The 21819-nt window shown below is 36.9% G+C and overlaps 1 protein-coding gene across 2 annotated transcripts in view; it reads right to left on the bottom strand.

Moving 5' to 3' along the window:
* The window catches only part of GTF2A1L (general transcription factor IIA subunit 1 like), a 47573-nt gene that overhangs the window by 8962 nt on the left and 16792 nt on the right, over positions 1-21819 (bottom strand). For both annotated transcript variants that reach the window (XM_036263211.1, XM_036263212.1), the window contains 2 exons: positions 3274-3534; positions 2533-2622 (listed from right to left, as the gene is read on the bottom strand). In XM_036263211.1, coding sequence (XP_036119104.1) covers positions 2533-2622; positions 3274-3534 — 351 coding nt within the window. The remainder of the gene's footprint in view (positions 1-2532; positions 2623-3273; positions 3535-21819) is intronic.

Below are 21819 nucleotides of genomic sequence, written 5' to 3'. Positions count from 1 at the left end.
ATATTATACAGCTATATAATAGTAGCACAAAGATCTCCAAGATATACTTTTACCCTTTTTAAAAATCAAGATGCAGAATATAGTGTTGTTGGTGCTACCTTTCAGGCTTGTACTTGAACAAAGAGACTCTGTAAATATATTCAGAAACTAATATAACTGGTCACTTATTTGTATTCAAGGCAAGGACAGGGAGCTACTGGTAGAAGTACAAATGGTGAAAGAGTGAGAAGCAGACTTTTCATGGTACACCTTTTATAGTGTTTCATTGTTTTTAATGATGCTAATTCTTTATCAATTCAAAAAACAAAACAAACAAATTGGGGGGTGTGTGAGAGAGAGAAATACTATGCTACACAGTTAGCAATTACTCATTGTACTAGCATCTAAGGGACAAAGCCAGCTATAAGCAAAAGTTTGATACTGTAAGATGATACATATTCAAATAATTTCACATTTAACTATAAAAAGTGTCCTATTTATCGTATAGAACATTCTCATCTATAGTAAAAGGTTTAATTTCACCATTTATCTTCCCTATGATATCCTTATTCTTTATACTTTATATTAATCTTAGACACTCCCTAGGCTTCTGAAATAACACGTCCATACACTTTAAGTAATTTTCATTCAGTATCTTGACCAGTAACCTTCATTTAACCTTTTCTCATTGCACATCTTAATATTTGCCAAGTATTTCCCCAATTGTTCACTTATAAATTTTAAAGGTAAATTAAATTCCATATGCTAATCAAAGCCAGAAATATACTTAAAAAAAAAAAAAAGTGCTTCTCAAAATTTAATGAGCACGCAAATTACCTGGGGAGTCTTGTTAAAATGCACATTCTGGCCCTGGCCTGTGTGGCTCCGTGTTTAAAGCATCAGCCCACAAACTGAAGGGTCTTGGGTTTAATTCCCAGTCAAGGGCATGTACCTAGGTTGCAGGATGGATGATTGGCCCCAGTCAGTATGCATGTGGGAGGCAACCAATAAATGTGTCTCCCTCAGACAGCTCTCTCTCTTTCTCTCTCTCCCCTCCTCCCTCTCTCCATCCCCCTTCTCTCTAAAAAACAATGGAAAAAAATATCCTTGGGTGAGGATCAATAAAAAATAAAATAAAATAAAATGTACATTCTGATCAGTAGTCTGAGGTAAGATTCAAAAGTCCACATTTGTAACTCCCCCAGGGGGAACTGATGGTACTGGCCTTTAAAACACACTGAGTAGTAAAGCTCTTAAAGAGACAGACAATAGATTAGTGGTTCCTCAGGCTGGCAGTGAGGATGGGAGGAAATGAGGAATTATAGTAGCGAGAACTAATAGGTATGGGGTTTCTTTTCAAGGCAATGAATAGGTTCTAAAATTGACTGTGTTAATGGTTGCACATCTCCATGAATTGTACACTTTAATTAGGTAAATTGTGTAGTATGTGAATTACATCTCAAAGATTCTAAAAAAAAAAATGTAAATATGCAAGAATTAAGGACAAAAACTGGCCATTCTACTACATAAGTACAGTTATAGTGTTGTTGTTGTTTTAAGGAAAATTGTATTTTAGTTGCTAAAGTTAAATTGTACTAACTTAATTTCCAGGCTTCAACCTGAAACCACCTTCAACTCTCCCTTGTCAATCATTCTCTAATATCCAAATGATCACCAAGTTCCACTGATTCTTCCATCATAATCTCTGACTCTTCCATGTTCTACTGCCCTCCTTAGTCTGGGTTCTGGTTACTTAATGTCTGCACTACCCCTATTTTTACTGTTTTCCTCTTTCAAATCAGCAAACATTGCCAGTTTTTAAATCCAGTTACAATTTTCTCAATAATATTCTCAGAAAACTAATGTCCATCAAATCAAGTCTGGATTTCTCCTACCAGGATTTTGGATTTTCCAATCTGCTCCCAACTCTGTTCCCCACCCCATCTCATATCCTAACACTTCCAAAAGGAGAACACTTTATAGTTAAGGCAGCGTTATCTCTTTACTATCCCTTGTACATTCTACATGCATTTGTTTCTCTGCCTTTCATCTGGCTATTCTACTCTAAATGCCTCCTCTCCACACTTAGCTATATCCTACAAACTATTCAAGACCTATTTCAAAGCCCCACATCACTCATGAAGGATTTGTGGAGAACTCCAACTACAAACAATTTCTGGTATCCCTTAGCCACTTTTAGGGCTTATTGTATGTGCCACATATCTTAGCATTTGATTTACCTGTCACACATTTTAGCTTCTGATTTACCCACCATCTTATTGTATGCCATTCTATTATTCTATATAGAAACATCTTGTTTCAATGAGACTCTCGCCTTCTTGAGACAAGGACTATCACATTTTTTGTAACACTGAGACCACCAGCACAGTGCTACACCCAAAATATACCCCCCAAATTTATACAATTACTTAGCTTTTTCTAGATTAATGTAACTGTGAACTATAACTCACCATCATATTTCCCATCATTTTACACATCTTTCTACTATTAATGCAGTTAATAAACCCAAAGTCTAAAAAATGAATACAGTACCTTGTCGTACTGACAGACAATTACATTATCTGTGTCAAACAGGTCTGGCACATCCTGCTCACTAACATCATCTCCAGAATTTAAAGGGTCCTAAAGATGAAAAATGGTCACATTAAGGAATTTAATGATGCTTTAAATTTTTTTAAGATAGATATATGTAAATATGTCTTAGAGAGTCAGAATAGTAGTGCACTTAAAAGTCAAATAGCCTCAGTTTATTTGACTACTGATCTTCAGCAAGTTATTAAAACTCCTCATAATCTCAGTTTTTTCATCTGAAAAAATGAGGATAGTAATAAGACCCATAAGGCAGTGGAAAAGTCAAATAATGTAAGGCAGGTTAAAACTTAATATGGTACCTGGAACATAGGTAAGGGCACCATAAATGACAATACTAATTACATGCTTCTTAATTGCCATATCCACAAAGATTTTAGTACATTTATTAAAATTAAAGTAGATACTCTATGCCTCTACCCCGGTTGCCTTCTTTACCTCCACTCCCATCCCCTAAAGTTCCCACAATCTCTAGTTAAGACCAACAAATATAGTAGCTGATTCCTAAATATTGAATACTGGTTTAAATTACAGTTTAAGATTAAAAGTTTAAATACTAGTATACAAGTCATTTTAACACTAAAGACAGAGTTAATCTTAATTGCTATTCCTCTTGGTTCCAAATTATATTAAAGTACAAATGATATAAATTTAACAAAGTTTCAACTCAAAAGTAATCCTCACCTCTTCCACAATGTCTATTTGAGCATCTTCATTATCACTACTGTTAGCAGTTGAATCTCCATTTGATATATTGTCAGCTTCTCCTTCAAGTACCTTCAGGTCTCCTGCATCAATAATCTCTAGAACTTCATTCTCATCTACATCTCTTGTACTTCCTATGTCATCATTGGAAGATGTATCACCAGTTCCATCTATTTGAATTATTTCATAAATATCATCATCAGTTACCTGAATGTTTAAACCCATCTGAGAATTATAATCCTAAAAAGAGAAAGAAATGCAATAGTTTTCCGAGTCAAACATTGTGTATAAAACATTGAATCATACAAAACATAAAATTACTTAAACATCTTACAAGTAGACACTTAAAATGTTTAGATTTCCCTATTCTGGAGCTTCAGATGAAAAGAATCATGTAATATGTGGTCTATTGTGACTGGCTTCTTTACTTCACATGTTTAAAGTTTCATCCATGTTGTAGCATGGAACAGTTCTTCATTCTTTTTATGCAGAATGCTAGCCTATTAAATAGATATACCATATTTTATTTATCCATTCTTCTGTTGATGGCCATTTGGGTTGTTTCCACCTGTTGGCTAGTAAGAAGAATGCTGCTATAAACATTTGTGTACAAGTTTTGTGTGAATACATGTTTCCATTTCTCAGAGTGGAATTTCTGGGTCATATGGTAATAGTTTGAGGAACTACCAGACTGTCTTCCAAAGTAGCTATACCAGTTTTCATTCCCACCACAGCCTATGAGGGTTTAGATTGCTCCATATTCTCACTAACAACACTTGTTATCTGACTTCTTTATTCTCTCCATCCTAGTCAGTGTGAAATGGTACTTCATTGAGGTTTTGATTTGCATTTCCCTGATAACTAATGCATATTTACATCTTTGGCTTTTTTTGTTAACAGGTGAAACAGAGGATGGTGTTTAGAACTGTTGTAAAAATAAGTCATTTTTTCTAAAATTAAGTTTGTTGACTTTGAGTCAAGATGCCGGCATAAGTAAATGTAGGACTTGCCTCCTCCCACAACCTTTTCAGAATTACAGCTAATCTACAGAACAACCATCATTCAGAACTGCCTGAAATAGAGCTGAATGGACATCCTACAACTATGAAATTAAAGAAGGAGCCACATTGAGACCAGTAAGGAGAGGTGGAGGCACGCACGGGCTGGTCCCATACCCACGTCTAGTAGATAATAATCAGGAGGAATACCTCAACTATGAAGATCCTCCCTGGGGAGTGAGGGGTTCCTGGCCCACACCAGGCCCCCCAACTCAGAGTTCCAGTGCCAAGAAGAGAAGTCCCCACAAATTCTGGCTGTAAACACCAGCAGTAGGAATTGAGGCTGAGGGAGGCTGAGGCTCCTGGAGCCCCAGGTAGTTCCTCTTTAAAGGCCTGCACATGGACTTACTCAGACCCACTCCCTCCAGGCTCCAGTATGGGGGAGGCAGCTTGAAAGGCACCAGAGACATACAGGGAAGAACTGAGTTGTTTGGCATTGGAGTGAGGCTGGAAAGGAGCTTTTTCCTGGACAGACGTGCTGGCAGAGGCCATTGTTCCTTTGGTGAGCCCTTCCCTGGGGCAGGCAGAAGGGAGCCATATCTAGGACTCCAGCAACCTGGTTTATAATGTTTGCCCTGCCCTGGTGATTGCCTGAGGCCCTGCCCCACCCTACTTTCAGGCCCACCCAAGCTGTTTCCAGTGGCTTTACCACAAGATTGGCCAGTCTTGGCTCCTGCTTCAGATTTTCCTAAATTCTTTCAAACAAACAGCACCTGGCCTCATCAAGCCCTACACCTCTAGCGAACTGGCCCCAGGCCTGGCACAAGAAACAGCCAGCCTTGGTTCACAGCTTGGCTCTGCCTGGGCCCCTCCAAGACCAGCACAAGCAGCAGCCATCTGTAGATCATTTTTAGCTTATGCCTGGTGGCCCCAGATATAACACAGGCAGAGGCTGACCTTGCCCCAGAGCCAGCACACCTAGTAGACAGCTTCAGACCATGTCGAAACACTACCACCCAACCACCTCTGCAAGTGGCAAACTCAAGTGGGTACCAGAGCACTGCTGAATTAAGTCCTGCTATGTGTGGTGGGCCTGCACAGCTGATCTTCCAATGTAGTCAGAATTCAGTGGTCAGTGGACACAGCCAGTCCTTGCAGCTGATCAGCCTGCCATTGACATGCCAACAACAATCAAGACTCATTCACAACAGAAAAGTGGACAGTCCACACGAGGGGTGCACCTCGAGTGCCCAGATGGGGTGACCAGAGAGGCTGTGCCATTGGACCCTACAAGACATCTACTACAACAGGCCACCCTAGGAAGCCTAGGAGACATAGTAACTCTACCTAACACATAGAAGCAAACACAGAGAGGCAGCCAAAATGAAGAGACAAAGAAACATGTCCCAAATGAAAGGACAGAACAAAACTCCAGGAAAAGAACTAAATGAAACAGAGATAAGCAATCAGATGCAGAGTTCAAAACATTGATATAAGGAGGTTCAAGGAACTTAATGAAAATTTCAAAGAACTTAGTGATAATATCAAGGAACTTAGTAAGAACCTCAAGAGCATAGAAAAGGACCAGTCAGAAATGCAGGATGCACTAACTGAAATAAGGAATAATTTACAGGGAATCAATAGTAGAGTAGGTGAAGCCAAGAAGCATACCATTGATTTGGAATATAAGGAAACAAAAAACACCCAATCAGAACAGCAAATAGAAAAAAGAATCCAAAACAAATGAGGAGAATGTAAGGAGCCTCTGGGGCAACTTCAACCATAACAATATTCACATCACAGGGGTTCCAGAAAGAGAAGAGAGAGAGAGTAAGAAACTGAAAATCTATTTGAAACAATAATGACAGAAAACTTCCCTAACTTGATGAAGGAAACAGACATACAAGTCCAGGAAGCACAGAGAGTCCCAAACAAGATGAACCCAAAGAGGTCCACACCAAGACACATCATCATCAAAATATAAAAGGTTAAAGACAACGAGAGAATCCTAAAAGCAGCAAGAGAAAAGCAGTTACTTATCTACAATGAAACTCCCATAAGACTGTCAGCTGACTTCTCAAAAGAAACTTTGCAGGCCCAAAGGAAGGGGCAAGAAATATTCAAAGTGATGAAAAACAAGAAACTACAACTAAGATTACTCTGTCCTGCAAAGCTATCATTTAGCTGATGGACATATAAAGAGTTTCCCAGACAACAAAAAGCTAAAGGAGTTCATTACCACTTAACCAGTATTATATGAAATGTTGATGGGTCTTCTTGAAGAACAATAAAAATATGAACAATAAAATGGCAATAAATACATATCTATCAACAATTGAATCTACAAACAAAATGAGCAAGCAGAACAGAAACAGCCTCATAGATAAAGAGAATTTTTTGTTGGTTGCCAGATGGATGGGGTTGGGGGAAATGGGTGAAAAAAGGTGAAGGAATTAAGAAATACAAATTGTTTGTTAGACTGATGAACCTCAAAGGGAAGGGGGGGGGGGCAGGATGAGATAAACCAAAGAACTTCTATGCATATATGCATAACCAATGGACACTGACAATAGTGTGGGGAAGGCAGGAGGGGTGGGGATTGGGGAGGAGGGAGGTCAATAGGGAAAAAAAGTGGGGAACATCTGTAATACATTCAACAATAAAGATGAGTTTAAAAAATAGATTGTTATAACTTTAAGATGCTATAAATAATCCTCATGGTAACTACAAATAAAATATCTATAGAATATACACAAAAGAAAACAAGAAGGACCCTGGCTGGTTTGGCTCACTGGTTAAAGCGGCAGCCTGCAGACCAAAAAGTCATGGGTTGATTTTGGTCAAGGACACAGACCTCGATTGCAGCTCAGTACCCAGCCCTGGCTGGGGGGATGAGGGGTAGGTCGTGCAGGAGGCAGCCAGTCAATGTGTCTCTCTCACATTGTTATTTCTTTCTCTTTCTCTCTTTCTCTTTCTCTTTCTCTTTCTCTTTCTCTTTCTCTTTCTCTTTCTCTTTCTCTTTCTCTTTCTTTCTTTCTCTCTCTTTCTCCTTTCTCTCTCTCTCTCTCCTCTTCTCTCTCTCTCTTCTCTCTCTCTCTCTCTCTCTCTCTCTCTCTCTCTCCCCCCCCCCCACAAACACAAAGGAAGGCAGTGAGGAAATGCACAAAGAAGTTAAAAGGCACACAGAAAACAATACCAAAATAGTAAGATAAGCCTTCCCTATCAATAACTCATTTAAGTGTAAATGGATTAAATTCCCCAATCAAATGACACAAACTGGCAGAATGAATAAAAAACAAGATCCAACTATATGCTGTCTACAAGAGATTCACTTTAGATTCAAGGACACATATAGATTGAAAGTAAAAGAGTGAAAAAGATATTCCATGAAAAAGAGCCCAAAGAGAGTTGCAAGAGTTATACTACTATCAGAAAAAAATAGACTTTGAGTCAAACTCTGTTGCAAGAAAAACATTATAAAAGAATAAATTAACCCAAAAGATATACAATTATAAACATATATGCACCAAACACCAGAGCTCCTAAATATTTGCAACAAACATTGAGAGAATTGAAGGGGTAAATAGCTTTACAATAATAGTAGGAAACTTTAATATCCCACTTTCAAAAATGTATAAATCCACCAGACAGAATATCAATAAGGAAATAAAGAACTTAACGCTATAGACGAACTGGACCTAACAGACATATACAAAACATGCCACCCAACAACAGCAAGATACACATTTTTCCAAAGTTCACATAGAACATTCTGCAGGAAAGACCATATGTTAGGCCACAAAACAAATATTAACATTTAGAACAACTGAAACCATACAGTGTCTCTTTTCTGATCCCAATGGAATAAAACTAGGAATAGCAGAAGGAAAACTAAAAAATCCATAAGATGTGGAAATTACATAATAGATTCTTTTTATAAAATCAATTGGTCATTGAAGAAATTTTTTAAAATCTAAAGAATCAAAACTTTTCATCAAAAAACAAAAAACATCTTGCCCTGGCCGATTTGGCTCCAGTTAGAGTGTCAGCCTGATGAGCGAAGGGTCGTGGGTTCAATTCTGGGCCAGGAAGACATGCCTGGGTTGCAAGTTGGATCCCCAGCCCCAGTGGGGGTTGTGTGGGAGGCAACCAATCGATGTGTCTCTCTCACACTGATGGGTTTTTTTTTCTCTCTCTCTCCCTCCCTCCCTTCTACTCTATCTAAATATCCATGAGAAAATATCTTCAGGTGAGGATTAAGAAAAAAAAATCTTTTAAATAAATAAATAAATCTTGAGACATAAACAAATGAAAACACAATAAAAACTTATGGGATGCTGCAAAAGCAGTACTAAAAAAGAGATTTAGAGTTATAAATGCCTCTTTAATAAATATTTCTTTTTTACACATTAAGAAAATAGAAAAAGAACAACAAAATGAGTGTGAAGCTAGTAGAAAGGAAATAATAGTGATTATGGCAGAGTTAAACAAAGTATAGAAAAACAATAGAGAAAAAAAAAAAAAAAAATCAAGAGGTGGTTCTTTGAAAAGATCAACAAAATTGATAACCTTTGGCTAGAATCAGTGGTTCTCAACCTGTGGGTCTCAATCCCCAAAGGGTCGTGACCCACAGGTTGAGAACTGCTGCCCTAGATGAAATGAACAAATACCTAAAAACACATAACAACCTACCAAGACTGAATCACAGATAAATAAAAAATCTGAATAGACCTATAACCAGTAAGGAGATTGAATTCATAATTTAAAACATCTCAGCAAATAAATGCACAGGACCAGATGGCTTCACTGGAGAATTCTACCAAACATTTAAAGAAGTAGTAATATCAATCTTCAAAAAAACCTCAACAAAACACTAACAAAATTCAACAACACATTAAAAGGATTATACATCATGACCAAGTGGGATTTATTCCTGAAATGCAAAGATAGTTCATCATATGAAAAAATTAATGTAATACATACATTAACGGAATGAAGGGGAGGAGGTAAAAAACTATCACCTCAATCGGTACAGAAAAAGTATTTGACAAAATTCAATATCCTTTCATGATAAAAAACAGTCACACTAGGAGGACTATAAGGAAATTGCCTCAACATAATAAAGGCCATCAATTAGAAGTCCTCAACTAACAGCATTTTCAAAATGGTGGAAACCTAAAAGCTTAGCCTCTAAGATCAGGAAAAAGGCAAGGATAACCACTCTTGCCACTTCTATTCAACATGGAAGTGGAAGTCCTAGCTAGGGTTACTAGACAAAATAAATAAAGCATCCAAATTATAAAGGATGAAGTAAAATGATCTCTCTTTGCAGATGACATGATCTCATATGTACAAAATCCTAAAGACTCCATACAAAAAAGTGTTAGAACTAATGAATGAATTAAGCAAAGTTTCAGAATACAAAAATCAGTATATAAAATAGCAGATGCATTTCTATATAACAATTAATCTGAAAATAAAACTAAGGGAAAAATTTCATTTATGAGCAAGTAGAATAAAACACTTAGTTGTAAACATAATCAAGAAGGCAAAAACTTGTTCACCTGAACCACAAACGTTGCTGAAAGAAATGAAAGATGACACAAATAAATGGGATGACATTGTGTTCATGGATTAGGAGAGCTAATATTGTTAAGGTGTCAGTACTACCTAAAGCCATTTAACAAATTCAATGCAACCCTCATCAAAATCCAAATGACATTTTTATATAAATAAAATAATCCACCTTAAAATTTATATGGAATCTCAAGGGACCCTGAATAACCAAAATAATCTGGGGAAAAAAAGACACAAATTGAAAGGCTTACATAACCTAATTTCAAAAGTTACCACAAAACTACGAGTTTAAAACAGTGTGATATTGTCATAAAGACAATTGACCAATGGACTAGAATAAAGAGCCCAGAAATAAACCCTCAAATATATGGTCAGATGATTACTGACAAGAGTGACAAGACCATTCAATGGGAAAAGGAAAGTCTGTTCAACAAATAGTTCTGGGAAAACTGGGAAGCCACATGCAAACAGAATTAAGTTGGACCTTTACCTGACACATAAACGAAAATGCACTCATCATGGATTGAAGACTTAAACATAAGAGCTAAAATTAAAACTCTTCAAAAAATCATAGGGGAAAATCTTCATGACATTGGATTTGGGAATAATTTCTTAGCTGTAACACCAAAAGCACAAGCAAAAAGAGAAAAAAAGATATATTACTTCATCAAATCTAAAAACTTTTGTACATCACAGGACACTATCAACAGGGTGAAAAATGCAACCCACAAAATAGGAGAAAATATTTGCAAATCATATATCTAATAAAAGTTAATATCCAGAATACATAAAGAAGTCTTACAACCCAACAAGAAAACAAACAAGTTGATTTAAAAATGTACAATGCCCTGGCTAGTTTGGCTCAGCGGATGGAGTGTCGGCCTGCGGTACAGTGAGACCCCGGTTCGGTTCCTGCTAAGGGCATGTACCTCGGTTGCAGTTTGTCCCCGGCCCTGGTTGGTTGTGTGGGTGGCAGCCACTCGATGTGTCCTTTCACATCGATGTTTCTCTCTCTCTCTCTCTTCCTCTCTCTCCCTCCCGCTCTATCTGAACAAAAAAATGGAAAAATGTCCTCGGGTGAGGATAAAAAAAAAAAATGTACAATGGACTTGAATAGACATTTCTCCAAAGAAGATATACAAATGGCCAATAAGCACATGAAAAGATGTTCAATATCACTAATTATTCGGGAACTGAAAAACAAATCCACAATTAGATACCACCCAACACCCATAAATATGGCAACTATCAAAGAAATGAAAAAACAATACAGAGGATAACAATTGCTGGCAAGGATGTAGAGAGATTAGAACCCCTGTGGGCTGCTGGTGGGAATGTAAATGGTACAGCTCTGGTGGAAAAAAATTAAAAATAAATTTGCCATATGACCCAGCAATTCCACATCTAGCTATATAACTCAATTGAAAGCAGGGACCAAGGAGATACTTGTACAGTCAAGTTTATAGTAGCATTAGTTACAATTTCCAAAAGGTATAAGTAACCCAAGTGTCCATGAACAGATGAATGGATAAACAAAGTACACACACGATGGAATATTACTTAACCTTTAAAAAAATTCTTACACATACTACAACATGGATGAACACTAAAGATATTATGCTAAGTGAAAAGGGACACAAAAGCACAAATATTGTCCAATTCTATTTATATGAGATACCTAAGTAGACAAATGCATAAAGACAGAAATTACAATGATGCCACCAGGGTCTGGGATGAGGAAAGAACATGGTGCTATTAATTAATGGGTATGAAGTTTAATATGGGAAAATGAATATGTTCTGGAAATGGACAGTGATGATAGTTGCACAACAATATGAATGTGCTTACTGTCACTGAAATGTATAGTTAAAAATGGTTAAAATTGTAAATGTTTACAATAGGAAAAAAATAGACAAAATCAATAGTGATGTTAAAATGTCAAATATGTAATTAAACTGACACAAGAGTGCTGGTAGCAAGAGAAACTGCATACCTAATAACCTAGAAATCCCACTCCTAGGTACTTACTCAAAAGAACAGTCCACACCAAAAAACAAAAAACTGCACATGAATGTTTTCAGGAACTTTATTTACAAATGCCAAAAGCTGGAAACAACCCAAATGTCCAAATGGTGAATGGATGAACAAATATACTAATATATGCAAAAGCATGAATGAATCCTAAATGTATTATGCTAAAATACATATTGTATGATTCCATTTGTTAGACATTCTGGAAAAAGCAAGCCTATACCAAAACAAAAACAAAAACAAAAACGCAGATCAGTAAATGACTGCTAGGCACCAGAGGTGGAAAAGGGTATTGACTACAAAAGGGCATGAGGGACTTCTTTGGAAAGTTCATACGATTGTCTGACTCCAATATCCTCTTTCCAAGCTGGTAATTTAACTGAAATAGACAGCAGTTTTGCAGCAACATTCATTAATTGACACTGTGGGACCATGAATAGAAAGATTTAAGTCTTTTATATGGCCAAACATCCACTACATAGATCATCAATGAACTCCTCCAAGTCAAACTTATGAGGGGGTTTTCAGTCTCTCAAAAAAAATTTATGTCTACCCAAGAATCAATCAAGGTTTCAAGTATTGTCCTTTGAAAACCCAGAAAAATTCTGCATGAAAAATTTAACATTTGGCAACATTTTTTGACAAATATCTTGGAAAAGACAGTAATTCAATACCTTTGCTCTAATGTGTTCGTGTTTTCATTGCAGCTGACAAGACTTTTTTTTTTAGAATTATTGGCTGTGTCTTACCATTAATTCATGCCATGTGCTCAAACAGATATCAATGTTCTCTTTACTGAAGCAACAAAACCATGTGTTTCCAACAATCTCAGGAGTGCCATCAGTAGTACAGAGAGTACCAATTTTTGCAAAACAAAAAATACTGTTCAGTATTACCAAGATGTCAACTTCTAGTTTCCAAAACATAGATGTACAACATAGGAATTTTATAATGATGCTAATGTACAAATAATTATTAAAATCATATGCTGGCTGCCCTGAGAAGCACTAGTATTTTTGTTAAATGTTAGAGGAAAGTCACGAATAATTCTATGAATTCTGGCTAAATATGAAGAAATGTCAATAATTCTAGTGCAGATGACCGTCTGACAGAGGAACTGCTTCCGTTTTCATTCTCTACTCTAATACAAACCAGCTCAATGATTTCCAAGATTCTCGGTTTCACCAGTATCTTCCGTTGTATATGGTTTCTGTAGTGGGGTAGTACAATAATGCTTCAAGATAAAACATTGTCAAATCCAGCTTCCAACCTTTTCAATTTAAGTTATATTCTTAATGAAAAAAACATTTTTCCAATGGTTGGTAATGCCTGATGGAACACCCATATGTGTGGATACAAAACAAGAAACCTAAGCTTTAACATACTTTCCTTTTTACATTTTCAAACTAAACTATGTGAAATTCAGATGCCTATGATCATAACGGCAAGGCACATCTTTAATTCTTAACAGAAATTTAATCCACATATCTACCATAACATAGCATCAATAAGGATTATATATTACCTGACCATCTATAGCTGCATCCCATGCCATACTCTACTTTTATTTGACATGAAATATACTTTTAACATATTTTGAAAAACACAACAATTATTTTGTTAAACTGGTCTTTTCCAATAAAGAAAATATCTACTATCTGGTTTAAAAGTCTCTGAGTTAAAAATATTAATTTAGGAGCACCTGAAGACTAGCTGACTAGAAGTCCTATAAGCGTTTACAGAAGAAGCCACACGAAGACTGGCAGAGGAGGCAGAGATGTGGAGCAGGCAGGCCCCACACCTACTATATGGCAGTTAAGAAATGAGATATTTCAACTGTGGAGGTTCCCTCCATGAGGAGCAAGGGGTCCCAGTCCCACAGTGCTGAGACGAGAAGTCCCTCAAATTTCTGGCTTTTTTTTTTTCTTTATTGATTTTAGAAAGAGAGGAAGGGAGAGGGAGAGAAAGAAACATCAATGAGAGAGGACATTGATTGGCCACCTCGTGCATGCTCCCCACTGGGGATCGGGCCCACAACCTGGGCATGTTCCCTGACCAGGAAGAGAACCTGCAACCTCTTGGTGCATGGGTCGACACTCAACCACTGAGCCACACCAGGTGGGCCAACTTCTGGCTTTAAGAATCAGTGGGGATCCCCTCTGGGTGAGACAGAGGGCTTCTGGAGTCCCATGTGTTCTTTTTAAAGGACCCACAAATGAATTTACTTGATGATGGGACTCAGTCTGAGATCTAGCACTGGGACAGCAGTTCAAAAAACTGAAGGACATACCAGGAGGAACTAAATTATTTGGTTTCAGGGTGAGGGCTGGAGGGGCAGCTATGTCTGGGCACATGCCAATGTTTCTTTGTTGAGCCTTTCCCCCACATAGGTGGTAGATGGGCACCACTGTTCCTTTGCTGAGCCATGCCCCTACCCAGCCTTCATGCACAGGCAGGAGCCAAGTCTGTGTATCCAACAACCTAGCTAATACCATTTGCTCCACCCTAATGATTTCCTAAGACCCTGCCCCTCCCAACTTGCAGACCCACCCAAGCCCCTTCCAGTACTTTTCCATAAAAATGACCTGTCTCTCTGCTTGACCTGCAGACTTTCTTAAAATCTCTCAAAGGTTCACAAAGCCCAAATCAGCAGCATCCAGCATCAGCATGCCCAGTGCCTGTTGCTGAGCTGCCCCCAAGCCTGGCACTAGTGGCAGCCAGCCTCAGTCCACAGCTTAACCTTTCCCACATGCCTCCAAGCCCAGCACAAGTGGCAACTATCTGCAGATCATTCTGTAGCTCATACCATGTGGCCTCAAGCTGGATGCAAGCAGTAGCTGAACTTGGCCTTCACTAGAGCCCCTCCCAAGAGGCCCCAAAACCAACATACCCAATGCCAGCTTCAGACCAAACCAGAGTACCACCCAACCACCTCCACAAACAACACATGCAAAGGGCAGACTCGGCAGGCACCAGAGCCCCACTAAAGCATATCGTGCTCTACGGGGTCAGCCCCTGAACAACAGTGCTTCCACTGTAGTCATGGCCATTCCTCACAGCCTGAGGGTCAATTCCCTCCCACTGATATGCCAACAGCAATTAAGGTTCAACTATAACACAAGGGCACACACAACCCAAACAAAGGACACACCAGGAGCACCCAGATCAGGTGATGCTGGGTCCCACAGAACATCTATTATATAAAGCCACTCTACCAAGGCCAGAAGACATAGCATATCTACTTAATACACAAAAACATCCAAAATGAGGAGACAAAGAAACATGTACCAAATGAAAGGACAGAACAAAAATCAAAACTCCAGAAAAAAGAACCAAACAAAAGAAAAACAAGCAATCTACCAGATGCAGAGTACAAAATACTGGATATAAGGATGTTCAATGAACTTAGGGGAAGAATAGATGAACTGAATTAGAACTTTAACAAAGAGATAGAAAACATAAAAAAGAACCAGTCAAAAATGAAGAATATAATAACTGAAATGAAGAATATATCAGAGGAAGTCAACAGGTTAGATGAAGCAGAGGATCAGATCAGCAATTTGGAAGACAGATAGCTGAAAACACCCAATCAGAACAGCAAATAAATAAATAAATATTTTTAAAATTAGAACAGTTTAAGGGGACTCTGGGACAACATCAAGTGTACTAACATTCACCTCACAGGGGTACCAGAAGGAGAAAAGAGAACAAGGAATTGAGAACCTATTTGAAAAAAATAATGACTTAAAATTCCCTAACCTGGTGAATGAAATAGGCATACCAGTACAGGAAGCACAAAGAGTAACAAACAAGCTGAACTCAAAAAAGCTCACACCAAGACATATCATAATTAAAATGCCAAAGGTTAAAGACAAAGAGAGAATCCTAAAAACAGTAAAAGAAAAGTAGTTACAGGTAAGTCCCATAAGGCTGTCAGCTGATTTCTCAACAGAAATGTTGTAGACCAGAAGGGAATGGCACAAAATACTCAAGTGATGAAAAGCAAGAGCCTACAATCAAGATTACTCTTATCCAGCAAAGTTATCATTTAGAATGGAAGGACAGATAAAGAGCTTCCCAGACAAGAAAAAAATTAAAGGAGTTCATCACCACCAAACCAGTATTAAAATAAATGTTAAAGTAACTTCTTAAAGATAAAAAGACCAAAAATATGAACACAATGGGCAAGAACTACATACCTATCAATAATTATTTTTAATGTAAATGGAGTAAATGTCCCAATCAAAAGACATGGCTGAATGAATAAGAAAATAAGACCCATACATATGCTGCCTAAAAGAGACCCACTTCAGATTGAAAGACACATAGACTAAAAGAGATGAAGAGGTATTTCATGCAAATATAAACAAAAAAAAAAGCTGTGGTAGTAATACTTACATTAGACAAAATAGACTTTAAAACAAAGGGTATAATAAGAAAGAAGGACCCAGCAAATCCACTTCTGGGTATTTATTTGAAGAAACCCAAAACACCAATTCAAAAAGATATATTCATCCCTATGTTCTTGACTATTATAAATAATAGCCAATACGGAAGCAACCTAAGTGTCCATTGATAAACAAATGGATAATAGAGATATGGTACATATATACAATAAAAGGAATAATATACAACCATAAAAAAGTGATATCTTGCCCTGGCTGGTTTGGCTTAGCAGTTGGAGAGCCGGCCTGCGGACTAGAGAGTCCCGGGTTTGGTTCCCATTAGGGGCACATATCAAAAAAAACAAAACAAAAGTGATATCTTGCCAATTGCTACAACATGGATGAACCTGGAGAATATTATTAGGTAAAACAAGTCGCTTAGCAGTTGGAGAGCCGGCCTGCGGACTAGAGAGTCCCAGGTTTGGTTCCCATTAGGGGCACATACAAAAAAAAAACAAAACAAAAGTGGTATCTTGCCAATTGCTACAACATGGATGAACCTGGAGAATATTATTAGGTGAAACAAGTCAGAGAGATAAAAACAAATACCATTTGATTTCACTTGTATGTGGAATCTAAACAAAAAATTAATGAAACAAAACAGAAACAAACTCAGATACATAGAGAACAAACTGGTGGTCGCCAGATGAGAGGGTGGTTGGAAAGACGGGTGTAAAAGTGGAAGTGATTAAGATGTGCAAATTGCCAGTTATAAAAGCAATCACAGGGATATAAAGTACAGCATTAGGGAATATAGTCAGTAGCATCGTAATAACAATGGTTGCCGAGACCTAATCCTTTAACCTCTAGGAAGGTGTCTTATGAGTACTAGACTTATTGGGGTGATCACATTGTAAGTTATAGTAATGTCTAATCACTATGTTGTACACCTGAAACTAATATAATATTGTATGTTTACAGTAATTAAACAATAACAAATTATTTTATATATGTCCAATTAACTGAATTCTGAATTCAAATAACTACTGATAGAATATTTTATCTTTTAGAGGAATTATCAGAAGCTTTGAAGAAAAATAAAAGCTCTTACTTTAAGAGAATATTTTCTTATCCCCTCACTCAATCCATTTCTCATTCATATATTGATTTTTAGCTACATAAGTGGTTCTTAATCTTAACTACATATTACAATCACCTCAGAATGTTCTTACACACTAATGAGTAGACCCTACTCTGGATCAATTAGATCTAAATCCCTTGGGATAGACTTGAACATTTTTTAATGCCCCAATAATTCTAACATTTAGCCAGAATTGAGAAGTACTAAGCCAAATAAATAATCATAAATCCTGTTCTTTAAAAGCTTTTAATCTAGCCCGCTCAGTGTGGCTCAGTGGCTGAGCATTGACCCATGCACCAAGAGATTATCAGTTCAATTTCCAGTCAGAGCACATGCCCAGGTTGTGGGCGAAATCCCCCGTGTGGGGTATGCAGGAGGTGGCCAATGGATGCTCTCTCTCATCAATGTTTCTATCTCTCTCTCTGTCTCCCTTCCTCTCTCTCTAAAAATCAATAAAGAAAATTTTAAAAAATTTGTAAATAAAAGCTTCTTATTCTAGCATACATGAATGTGTATATGTACTTAGGTGCTAGATATGCAGATTAATAAAATGTACCTCCTAAGGAAAACAGGACATTTCAGTGTATATCTTTTAACTACATTATAAGAGACACATGCTTAAGGAACTATGATAACACAGAAGAAATACCTCCAATCTAATAATGAAAGGAGAGGGGTAGATATTGAAGTAAGATTTCTGGAGGAAATAATAAATAGATAAATAGGAATTAACCAGAAGAAAACATGGTGGGAAGAAAATCCAGGCACCAAGCAGAGAGGATAACAAAAGCAAAAAGAAAGGCAGGAAACAACACGGTTAACACAGAGATTCGCTTATAGTTACTTTGGTGTTCCCACTAAAGTAGTAGGCATGAAATAAAGGAAGCGTAAATAAGAAACTCTGGCTGAGAGAGAACATGGAGGTCCTTTCATGCCACATTAAGGAACTTAAACTTTATAGGTGATGAGCAGTCAGTGATGTGTTAAGCAAGGCACATTTGGGGTAAATCTCTGGTACCCACAAGGAAAAGAGATAAATAGTAACATTCACTGAGCACTCACCATGTGCTAGGCAGTGTGTTGCTGAGCACTTCACATTCATTATCTCATGTAATCTTCCCACCACCACAACTCTAAGGTAGATACCATTATCTTTATTTTACAAATGAGGAAACAGTAACTTGTCCAAGTCACATAGTTATTAAGGGACAGCGGAGGAATTCAAAGTAATTTCTGATTGCTGAAACCTAATCCTTTAACCTCTAGGATGGATGGGTTGGGAAGAGTGGAGTGAGAAACAGCAACATCTATAGGCTAATAAATCAGGAAACTACTGTTAACCCAAATGAGAAACAATTAGGGTAATGGCAGTAGGTATGAAGAGGGAACAGATTCCAGAAATACTTCATTTGAAGTTTTCAAAATCACATGATTTGGCCTTAAAAAGGAATAAAATTATGAAACATGCTACAACATGGAAATCCTTAAAAATATTATGCTAAGTAAAGTAAGCCAGTCACAAAAGGACAACTATTATATGATTCCACTTAGGATGTACCTAGAAAAGTCATATTCATAGATATAGAAAATAGAACAGAAATTTCCAGGGGCTGAGTGGATGGGGTAATGAGGAGTAACTGTGTAATGGGTACAGAATTTCAGTTTGAAATGATGAAAAAGTTCTGGAGGTAGAAAGTGGTGATGTTTATATAACAATGTGAATGTCCTTAATGCTGTACACCTAAAAAAAGTACTGAACTGCCCTGGCCGGTTTGGCTCAGCGGTTAGAGCGTCCGCCTGCGGTCCGGAGAGACCCGGGTTCGGTTCCCGCTAGGGGCATGTACCTCGGTTGCAATTTGTCCCCGGCCCTGGTTGGTCGTGCGGGTGGCAGCCACTCGATGTGTCCCTTTCACATCGATGTTTCTCTCTCTCTCTCTCTTCCTCTCTCTCCCTCCCACTCTGTCTGTACAAAAAATGGAAAAATGTCCTCGGGTGAGGATTAAAAAAAAAAAAAAAAAAAAAAAGTACTGAACTATGCACCTGAAATGGTTAAAATGATAAATTTTGTGTTATATATATTTTCCCACATTTAAATAATAGTTTTTTAAAAACACAAGATATAAGGAGATAAAAAGAGCCAAAAGGTAACTGCAGACCTTAGCTTGTGACACCAAGTGGGCAGTAGCACCATGCAGTATCTCTGATGAGGAACAATAAATTATTGTGACATTCTGGTAGAGCTGTCTAGAAGGCAAATACAACAATGAAACACAGAGAAGTGACAGGGTTGGAAGCATAGCCATCAACAGGTGATAGTTAAAACTGTGATAATACGTGAGATTGTCCAGGGAAAAATGAAGAAGAGAAATGAGCTAAGGACAGACTCTTAGGAAAGAGAAGGGGCACATAAAGAGGAGGAGCTCATGAGGAGCTATAAGGACACAGGCAGGATCTATAAAGGAGGTATAAAGAAAAGGCAATAGAAATGACAACATTTGGACTTGGGGCAATGAGAATGGTTCAGAAGAGCAGGCAAGGAATAAAAATGAATTAAAGATACACTACCATACCCATTTCTCTCCTCATTCTACTTTTTGGAGTTCTAATAAAGACCTGAGTTTCCATGGCATTATAGTACCATAGTTCTCCAGGCAATGTAAGATTATAAAACAAAAGTCCTACACTGAGGAAAAAGTTAACATAGTAACACTTTAAAATAGAAACAGATCAAAAATTGTCAGAAATATATGTCATGAAACAGTATGAATGTTAAATTTACATAGAAAGTTAAGATCTCTGGTAGTTACACAGGAAAAGTAAACAATTTTAGCTAATTGCAACTTGATTTAAGCAATAAGAATTTCTGAAAAGCTACTTATAAAAAAGAAAAGCTATTTATAAATTTTTAAAAATTATATCAGCATAAACTTTACCAGATTAAGAACTGTTTTAAAGATATCCTACAGTAAATTTTAAAAAATTATTAAGTAAGATTTGAACGTTTGGATTGTGTTTTAAATATAGATCTATTTTAATACTAACTGAAAAGTTACCCCACTGTATCACATGCCCATAAAACATAATAGTACTACTATAAAGCTTATTATGGCACCAGAAGCTATTAAAACTCTCTCTATATATATCATCTCTGATAATTCTAAAAATTATGAGATTGGTTTTATGCCCATTTCAAAAAGATGATTTCAGAATTCACAGAGTAACATTATATAGCTTGCTTGTAAGTGGTGAATCTGGAATTTGAACCTACTGTGGCTCCAAAGTTTAAGCTCTCAACCACTATCCCTAAACAATCCTTGATTTATCTCCCTTAACCGAATCTATTCCTCCACATCAGAACAAAGTACAAGGTGACGTCTAATAAGTAACAGTGGACTAAATCCTTGAATCATCACACCAAAAATCTGCAAAGTGTATACAGAGTCCAGGAGAAAAATACCTCCAAAAATTGTAAGTGATGAAAACAAACACTGCTTCATAATTATGAATTTAGCCTACATTTCTTAAATTTTGTATATTATTTGGAAAATAAATAATAAAAAACACTCAAACACTTTAATCTTTATACTTTATACCAAAACTAAACTAAAAAAGACTTGCCAAAAGATTTTGAACAGGCTTCATCAAACATCTTAAACATTCTACAACAGGTCAAATAGTTTCTTATAGTCTTTTTCTTGCTGTTGGTTATCCTTCACTGTACCCTATAGCCTTCCTCTTGTACCTGTGAAAATGTTAAGATAACACTCAACTATCTACTGCTCCAGACTTGTACAGTAGTTCTAGAGGACCACTAAAACATTAGCTAGAGACACAATTGAATTATTTGTCATATGTCACTAAAAATTGGATAAATGGAGTTAGCTATAAGACATATTTTACATTTGTAAAAAGATAACATGAAATTTTTTTTTACTAGCCAAAATTCCCCATGAATCAATCTGTCATTACTATGAATTCCTTGGAAATAAATCATTAAAATCATATGGAAAGTTAATTAGAAACTATCTTTTATTGGTTTGAACTCCAAAATATATTAGTAGTCATTTAGTCAAAACAGGGAAGAACATTTAGTCAAAACAGGGAGTAGTCAAAATATAAGTAGTCATTTAGCAAACAGGGAGGAACAAAGTATCTGCTAGAAGATAATTCCTCATGTAGAGAAAATTTTCATACAGGAGATTAGGAAAATTAGGTAGAGCAAGAAAAAAATTACTTTGGAGCTCTTTTGTGTATTAAGTATGACAATGAATTTACCTTAAAATATTCCTTTAATTATTAGAATGAATTTCTCATATTTTTAAATTTTATCTGCAGACAAAAACAATTCTCACAACATTAAGGGAGAGGTAAAATGGGTTGATTACCTTAAAAC

Source organism: Molossus molossus, unplaced genomic scaffold, assembly GCF_014108415.1.
Source record: "Molossus molossus isolate mMolMol1 unplaced genomic scaffold, mMolMol1.p scaffold_m16_p_15, whole genome shotgun sequence".
Taxonomy (NCBI): domain Eukaryota; kingdom Metazoa; phylum Chordata; class Mammalia; order Chiroptera; family Molossidae; genus Molossus; species Molossus molossus.
This window is presented reverse-complemented; position numbering and strand designations above follow the sequence as displayed.